This window comes from Telopea speciosissima, chromosome 8 (genome assembly GCF_018873765.1).
Source record: "Telopea speciosissima isolate NSW1024214 ecotype Mountain lineage chromosome 8, Tspe_v1, whole genome shotgun sequence".
Taxonomy (NCBI): Eukaryota; Viridiplantae; Streptophyta; class Magnoliopsida; order Proteales; family Proteaceae; genus Telopea; species Telopea speciosissima.
In genome coordinates, this window is record NC_057923.1 from 58,826,701 (window position 1) to 58,835,427 (window position 8,727).

Below are 8,727 nucleotides of genomic sequence, written 5' to 3' on the forward strand. Positions count from 1 at the left end.
GAGTTGAGATGATTAACTAGAAACATTCAACATTGATGGTAAGGATCTTTAACTGATCCTGTCGAGTTTGAATAAAGCTCTTACATCCTCATTGACGAAAATATTTCCTGTTCAACAGGGTATTTTTTTGTTTATTTCCACTTTCGGAGAGATGGTTGGATTATTTTCTTTAACTGGAGTACAATGGAGTTGCTGAGTGTACTTTGCAGATAGTCTGGTGGTCTATTGGTTTGGAATGCAGATTATATTTATTTTATTTTATTTGAGACGAGTGTGAGGTAAGTTGAGAAATTTTTGTGTTTTTACAGTTAGTACTTGAATAACAATCTCTAATATTTGTATGTTAGCCTTTTGGAGGATATTTTTCATTTAAGAAGAAATGCAAACACATCCTGCTGTGTTCTCTGACTTCCATATTGGATTTTTGTTTATCAAATCCTTCCCATTTGATCAATATATGTGCAGTCCCACTGCTGTTCCAAACACTCTAGATGACTAGAATCTCCAAACCAACCTCTAATTGAATAATAATTTTGCATAATTGTACTGACCACACCACTGGTATGCAAAGATCAATTCATGAAATATATTACTATAGGGCGGACCTCGGTGCAATAGTAAGATTGCTCCATTGCGACCTAGTGGTTGCAGGTTCGAGCCTGGAAATAGCCTCTCCGCGAAGCGGGGGTAAAGCTGCTTACATTCTGACCCTCCCCAGACCCTGCAGTGGCGGGAGCCTCGTGTACTGGGTATGCCTTTTTTTTTTTGTTTTACTGTTGAACCAAAGAAAGAAACTACACCAAAAACATTCATTGTTGAAGTACGGAAATTCTTTATCCTGTACACTTAATTTTGCTAACCTTACTGATCAAGGCAGTGAAATTCCAAGACAAGTTTATGAGAATAAAGCACTAAAAGGACTTCAACCCAAAAACCAAATTAAAATACTAGGATATTAAAAATAGCACATCATTAAGATAACTGGCTTCTTAGAGCCCCTGTAGGTTTGTTCCCCTCCTAGAGAGGGAAAATAACCCTGAGTTTTTGGCTCTGTAGAGTGAAATCTTCTTCCTGCCCCATGGAATTTACTACTGATTAATGACATTTGTAAGCTCAGTATGCAATAAAACATGTCTTTCAAATGTACAAGACATGTGGAAACTCTACCAAGTGATTACTAAGTCCCTTTTAACCTACAATTTCAGAGCTTGCTCATTTTTAGTTCCTTAACTTGCTTCTTGACATATAAACTAGAAATGAATTTGTATCCTTTCTTTTATTCTTAAAATGTCTTTCCTCCCCACTACATCAGATATTTTAATGCTTTTAACAGAAAATAGCATTCAACTGACAAACAATGAAGTTGAAAATCTTAAAATTATTCTGGTCATAGCTATGAGGTTATCAGTTATGCCATGAAACAAAATGGTCCCTTCAAAGTTTATAACATTTGGATATTCTAGAATTTCATTAAATTATAAAAAAGTTGGCTTCTTTTTGTTTGACTTGGAGAGGAACTATGGATTTTAAGGTCCTTTGTATGGAAATTGCTAGGTAAAAAATTATGTCAATTTAGTTTGCTGGTTTTTTCAAAGGTGATCATGTGAGATGTACATAAAGAACTAGTAGAGTTAAACTAAAGGAAGTCTATCTTTCAAATTATCCAAGCTAGAAGGTCTGGACCATACATCAGTTGCTGTGCTCTGGAACCTAGTATATTTTTCTGTTTTTTTTTCCCTTTCCATTTTCTGGTCTAGTCTCTTCTGTTATGGAATATTTTTGCTGAAAGCCTAAATCCTTTGATAAATAAACATACCTGTTATTTTTTATGCCCATTGATTATGTCTTAACCAGTCCATAATGAGGATGCTTTCCCAAACCCGCGCACATCCTTGAGGAAACCAATTCCAGTGCCCGATTGGTATGGCGTGGGAGATTAATCTCTCCACATTGGCGGAGTCGATAACCTCTCCCCTACAAAATTTTACCTGTTTTCTGTTTCTTAAGGCTCTGTTTTCTATTACAATCACATATTCCAAAAGCTTTAAGTGAAACCTTTCAGCTTCAATGCCAGATCCCTATGTCCAGAATTGATAGATAATTAACCCAGTCCCAACCTATCCACTGTAACACCAAAAAGGTCTACAGAAAACACAGACCATAAAAGTGGCCAATGGTTTCAGGATATGTACCACAAAAAGGACAAGCAATGTCATCTTCAAGATCTACAAATAGCCAACTTTTGGTAGTGAGAGCATTCCAATGGGACTTCCATATTGAATTTCAATGGCTAGGCAGAATAACACTTTCCCAGCTGGATCATTTTCTCCAAAGCATAAAGATGGATTTTTAGTGGTTTATTTGCTGGCTTATGTTTCAACTGGAACCAGATGGGTTGAATGGTCAAGTGGCTTTTAAGCCACTGCCTTTTTAGCTTCCTGACAAAACCAAAAGTCTCTGGTAAGGTGGTCTGATAAGTGATTTTCTAGAATTTGGTGTGCAATACATGGACTAAACAGTTCTCACATCAAGCTTTGGCTCCATGTTTTTGTATAATGGATTAACTAACCAACCTTGGTAGTGTGACTTAGGCTGTGTTTGGTATGCATTCTAGGTCGATTTCGCATTCTCAAATGATAAAAATAGTTGTTTTTACGGTCTGAGAATGCAAAATCAACCTAAAATGCATTCCAAGAATCCATACCAAACACAGCCTTAATCAGTTGGGATTTTAAAATTGGGGATTAGATAGATCCATGAATCATGCCATTCCCATTGGAAACTCTTAAGCAAACCATTTTCGAAGTTTTCTAAATTCTAAGTATACCTTTCCATTGGATGATTGAGGCAGTTTTTTTATTATTATTTGAAATAACTCTTGGTATATCTTTTGCTCAGAAATTTTCAAACCACCCTCCTAAAAAAAATGGTGTTATGTGCATAACCAAGGTTTAAAGTATAAACTAAAATCCCATACCATTGACACAAAAATTGAAAGATACATAACATCAAATGTATAAAAAGTCAGATATTAACACCAAACTGAGAAATATCTATATATGAGATCTATGGCTTAACATAGTCTGCAAGAAAGAAAAAAAATACATTTAAGTCCTTAAAACAAGTAATGAAAATAAAATTATTATATCAATGATTTCCTTGAGCTTCATTTATGCTGCTCTTTTTCTTTTGAATTGAAAGGCCAGGGCTTAAATCCTCGTTCCAGCATCTTCTCAACCTCCTCAAATGGCAACCCTTTGGTCTCAGGTACAAGAAAGTAGATGTATACAAAAGCACAGAGTGAAAAGAATCCAAACAAGAGAAATGTATATGCTGAGCCAAGGAGTTGAGTTAGAGTTAAGAATGTCAGGCTCACGATGAAGTTCGAAAACCAGTTAGCAACTGCAGCCATCCCTCCACAAAGCCCTCTATATCTCAATGGGTATATCTCTGAGTTCAGAACCCAAGGGACAGTTCCCATACCAGGTGAATAAGCAATTATGTATGCTCCTAAGCCCAATACTGCTAAAATCCCAAAACTGTTTGGACATCCTTTAGTGAACCATTCGCGGTGCTCTCCATGACATGCATTTTTAATACTTGGGTTTGAAGCCAAACATGCACCAGCTTTCTGCATAATAAAAAGAAATTTAACACTAGAACTACAAAGAAGCTTTACTAAGTTTGACAACTGAAAATGGGTTGCAGGACAAAAAACAGAAGATAATTCAAAAACTGGAAATGAGGAAGAAAAACATACTTGGCCATTGGCGCAAAACGCACAATCAGAGGATGCTTTTAAGCATGACATGCAGCTCCAAGATAATGCATCTCTTGCTGCAGAGTAAAGAGGACAAGTAGCATTTGCACCAAAGTGTGCAGATTCTACATGACTTACAGGTGGAGAACGCATAGCAGCTTCTTTGAACACTCCAAATAAACCAGTAAGACAAACTACAATGAAAAACAAACTCCAAAGAAGCAATTTTCTCCTCCCATATCTATCAACAAATAATATACTAACAATGGAACCAATTGCATTAAGACCAGAAGTAACAAGGGAGAGTGCTAAGGCTGTCTTATTTGAAGCAAACCCAGCCAACTGTACTATAGTTGCGCTGTAGTACATGACTGTGTTGATCCCCACAAACTGTTGAGCTACTTGACATCCAATTCCAGCAATGAGCCCTCTTCTGACTATCACATTACTCCATGCTTTCCTAACCCTAGTAAATATGTTACCTTCACCAATTGAACCTTCCTCTGCTATTTCATTTTCAACTGATATGCGTAAAGCCTCAACCTCACTATCAAGTTCATGAGATGGATATATTTTCTTCAAAATATCCACTGCTTCCTGTTTCCTACCCTGTTCAACAAATATAAGAAAATATTTACAGTAAGAAACATATAGGTTTTGGAGAAGTAAGAATAAAACTCACCATTCAAGCAAAGGGTTTATATATTGATTCCCACACAATTTGTAGGGTTGCAGAACATTGATATTTTAGGGTATTCGGGTCTCCTCCAGCCGTGGTGGGAGCTGGAGGATCCAGCCCAGCAAAAACAGGGGTATTTGGGTAGTTTCACAGCCCCCCCCCCCCCCCCCCTGCTTTTTTTTTGCTGGCCTGGAGGAGAGCCAGGCCCTATTTTAGGTAGACCATATTTAACTTAAACCAAAACAAAGTATCAAATAATAACCTTTCTATAAAGCCACCTAGGGGACTCAGGAAGTGACCACATCAATATAAACTGAATCAAAGCTGGAAGCCCTGCAACTCCAAGCATCCAACGCCAAGTTCCGGGCGCCTACATCCAAGTGAGAGATATGGTGAACTGTGATACTATTGTACATGATAAAACACAAAGTGTGAGGAGGACCTTGTTTTCAAAGTAGAATTGTTTTAGATGTACCTTTGTGAAAGCCAAATTAATAAGGTATGATAAAAATTGGCCTCCAGTAATTAGCAAACCATTTGTGCTAACAAGGGCACCTCTAATTTTAGCAGGAGAAGCTTCTGAAATATAAAGAGGTCCAGTCATGGAGGCCATTCCAACACCCATGCCAACAAGTAATCTTCCACAAATTATCATATAAGGATGTATTGAGGCAGCCATGACTAATGCACCAATAAAAAACAAAATATCAGCTATCAAGATTGATATTCTTCTCCCTTTCCAATCATTAACCCATCCACCAAATGCAGCACCAATCATAGCTCCTGCTACTGCTGTGCTTACTATGAATTCCTACAATTTAAATATGTAATAGATAAGTATTTTATTATCAATGGGGAGTGATACCAGCTACAACTCAAAGATTTAAAAAAAAAATGAGAAGAAAATATAGAAAAATTTACTTGGTAAATTGTACTCTTGTCAACAGCTTCAAAATCATCTCTGATATAAAGAAGGGCCCCAGAGATAACTCCTACATGATAGTAAAAAAAGGTCAAACAAAGTGACTCTGAAGGATTTCCAAGAGTTATTCTTGCACCAAAAATTGAAAAATTAGGTGAACTCAAAGACTTAGATATTTGATATGTAAGCATCTTTTTACTACACCCCTCCCCACCCCACCCCACCCCACCCCACCCCAAAAAAAAACCCTTAAAAGTTGATTTGGATTTAGTTTATAATGGGTTTGTTTAAAAGGAGTGTTCAAATATTAGGCAACATTTTCTAATTAAGGAACTACAACTTCAAAGGATTATTTACAGCCAAAGAATAATCTTACACTTTCAAAGGTAAGAAAATAAGTTGCAAAAAACAAATTCAAGCTATGCCAAGGATCCAACCTTGGTTTTAAGGTCAGGATGCACCCTAAAGGGCCATTTATTAGACGGGGACTTAGGTGGGGTGGGAAAGTGCTGATGTGGCACATCAAAATCCTACCCCAATCTTGTTTGTTTAACTTGGGATGATGAATTTACAAAAACTCAGAGAACAACATTAAATGTTTTGTCTGTTGATGTGGCCCAATCCCATAACATTTACACCTCATCTCCCATAACATTTACACCTCATTCTCCCCATCAAACAAACAAGGCCTAAAGAATTGTGAAAACAATTTGTATATAAAATATAATATAAGAAAGTCATTCATGAATTTAATCCCCCAAGTTGTAAAAATATATGAACCACTAACTAAATAGTATGTCCATAGATTTGAAATACCTAATGCATGGGGCGCAGGGTGTGCCCAGACACATGGAGGGTGGGTGAAATGACCAGACCCGTCCTTCTAAATAACTGAAATCCCTCCCCATGTGTCTGGGTGCAGCCTATGCCCAGATGCACTTCCGGGTAGAGAACATTGCCCCTTAAAAAAATATAAACAACATACCTGTGTCATAACCAAAGAGAAGCCCTCCAAGACCAGCTGATAAAGCGAGTTGCATAATATAAGGCTGTTTCCAAGTTGTAAGACAACATTCTCTAAATTCTGTTTTGTCTGCTTTTGGAATACCACCTTCCATTTTGTGAAATTTGAGAAAATACACCAAGAAATTCTCTCCAAAAAAGGAACATAAAAGGGTTCTAACCTACATGGGAGAATAAAAATAAAAATCCAAAGAGTTAGAAAATTGTGCAGTTTGGTTTCAAGAAAATGGAAATCATTAAACCTACTACATATGGACCTTTCTAGCTTTTTTATATATATAAAACTAATCAAATTATTTGAGAGAGCTTAAACAATGGTTCTTAATCCATAATAAGATCCTTTCAATTGCACAAAAATTGTTTGATGTTATTAAATCTAAATGAAACAACCTTGGCAGGGTGTTTTATGTCATTTCGACCCTTATCGTGAGAGGGGATAAGACTGTGCACACAACTTTTAGCCATTATAAAAAAAATAAAAAGAGAATGAGGAAAATAAGAGAGTGGGATCCACATTTTTTTAAGGACTATGTTCCAAAATACCCTCCCCATATCCTTTCTTGACTTCTCCCGTCTTGCAGTGAATGGGATCTCATTCACCCTGGGTGGAGGGAAACTCGGTCCTTTTTTCAAATAAAATTTTCACTTCCAAGATAAGAGAAAAAATGAGAAGTGATATGAACGGCTGGAATCTTTCCTGATAGGTAGGCCCCACATGAATAACAAATTCCCTATATGAAGCCCTAAGCCATCATTTTGGAAAGATGAGAATTCCATCCAACCAAGCTACACAGACCGAATCAGACTTTAAATAAAAAAAATAAATAAATAAAAAAAAAAGAGGGCTGGGGAAGGAAAGAATCACTGAGGTTTAGTCGAAGTAATTTTCTGTTTACATAGTAAAACTAAACAGATTAACAAAGAGACAAGGGAAACCTCAAATTTAACCATGGTACTAAGAAAATGAAAATTCCATCCTACCTAGCTATACAGACCCAGTAAAGTTTAAAATTAAAATTAAAAAAAAAAAAAAAGGAAGAATAGGTACTGAGGTTTAGTCAAAGCAAATTTCAGTTTATATAATAAAATTAAAAAATCAAAACTCAGAACAAAAAAAAAGGGAATCTCTAAACAAATAACCCAAAACGTAATTAAAAAACTAAGAACATCCATAAACATCTTTGAAATTTTTACATACCTCCGTAAAAAATTATGCACCAGCTTCTTGTCTTGTAACAGACGGAGAGAGAGAGAGAGATGAATGGGAGAAAGAGAGAAATGGTTGTGGATAGATGAAAAGAAACGAAAACATGCAACGGTTTAAATAGTTAGAGTCTTTAAGAACTTACATTTTTAAAAATATTTTTCAAATTTGAACATTTAATTCTTATCATAAAATAGTTTCTTAAAATACATTTCTCAAGAAAAAAAAATTCATATTATCGTTAACATGAGAAGGGTATTGGTGGATGAATATAGTATTAAGAGATTCTAGAATTCTTATTACCAAAAATATAAAATAAAAGAGATTCCAGAATTTTTATCCTCTCAATCCATCTGACATGGCCACAACACTGAGATGATGAACTTTAAAAGTGTACTATCCAGTGTATCATCGGATACACAAATGAGATGCACTAGACAATGCACCGCGTTTGAAAGAATAAAGATCCGAGATTCTCATATCCTAAAATGAAAGTGGATATATATAGATCTTTTTCATATCCTATAATATATTTGGATATATATAGACAATTTTCATGTCCTAATATATATTTGGATTTTTTACAATTATCACCCCAAAATCTTTCATATTTATTATTACCTTTCCCCTCAAAAACTTTGAAACAACTGTTACCCTCCCCTGTTGCATATTAATAACTAACTGGCCCCCACCATAACGGAGTGGATTAATCGTGAGAGTATGCCGCTGTTATGGATTTTTTAGGACCAAAATGCCTTTTTGGGGGTGGTAATTATAAAAAACTCCCACCCCATCACCGTCCCTTCTCCTCCTCCTTCTTCTTCTCTTTCTCCTTCTTCATCTTCCTCCTCTGCAACCCCAACTGCCCCGATCGATCGATGACGCCATCACCACCTGACGTACTCCGGCTTCCTTCGTCTCAGTTGAGATGAGATGAGATGAGAGATGAGAGATGCCTGGGCACTTACTTTGATTCCTTGCTCATATGAAAACCAAAAAGAACAAAAAGGGGTGGCTGAGGGGGTTTGGGCTGCAAAAGAAAGATAAATTAATGAAAAGGAAGTGGGCTATTAGGCAGGCGCACAAAAACGGTCTGTGACCCTCCATGAAGCTTTGTCTCTTGTCTGATAGTATTCCCC

The 8,727-nt window shown here is 36.4% G+C and overlaps 1 protein-coding gene across 2 annotated transcripts; it reads right to left on the minus strand.

Annotated features, from left to right (window-relative positions):
- Window positions 1-3,128: 3,128 nt before the first annotated feature.
- On the minus strand, window positions 3,129-7,619 carry LOC122670736 (inositol transporter 4-like). 2 transcript variants are annotated; one of them, XM_043867712.1, is made up of 7 exons: window positions 7,583-7,619; window positions 6,347-6,545; window positions 5,361-5,431; window positions 4,915-5,250; window positions 4,702-4,809; window positions 3,761-4,369; window positions 3,129-3,631 (listed from the first exon to the last, which is right to left on the minus strand). In XM_043867712.1, the coding sequence occupies exons 2-7, from the start codon at window positions 6,477-6,479 to the stop codon at window positions 3,167-3,169; spliced, it is 1,722 nt and encodes a 573-aa protein (XP_043723647.1). In that variant the 5' UTR covers window positions 6,480-6,545; window positions 7,583-7,619; the 3' UTR covers window positions 3,129-3,166. The 2 variants fall into 2 exon arrangements, with proteins under 2 accessions (XP_043723647.1, XP_043723646.1); XM_043867711.1 differs by having other exon boundaries at window positions 3,129-3,634.
- Between the last annotated feature and the right edge of the window lie 1,108 nt (window positions 7,620-8,727).

What these genes read in the sequence shown, in the direction of transcription:
- LOC122670736 (XM_043867711.1), bottom strand. Translation starts at nt 6,479, where the DNA reads ATGGAAGGTGGTATTCCAAAAGCAGACAAAACAGAATTTAGAGAATGT. An exon ending in ACAAGAGTACAATTTACCAA is followed by an intron (nt 5,251 to 5,360) that starts GTAAATTTTTCT and finishes TTTAAATTGTAG; the next exon opens with GAATTCATAGTAAGCACAGC. An exon ending in CTAGGTGGCTTTATAGAAAG is followed by an intron (nt 4,370 to 4,701) that starts GTTATTATTTGA and finishes TTTGTTGAACAG; the next exon opens with GGTAGGAAACAGGAAGCAGT.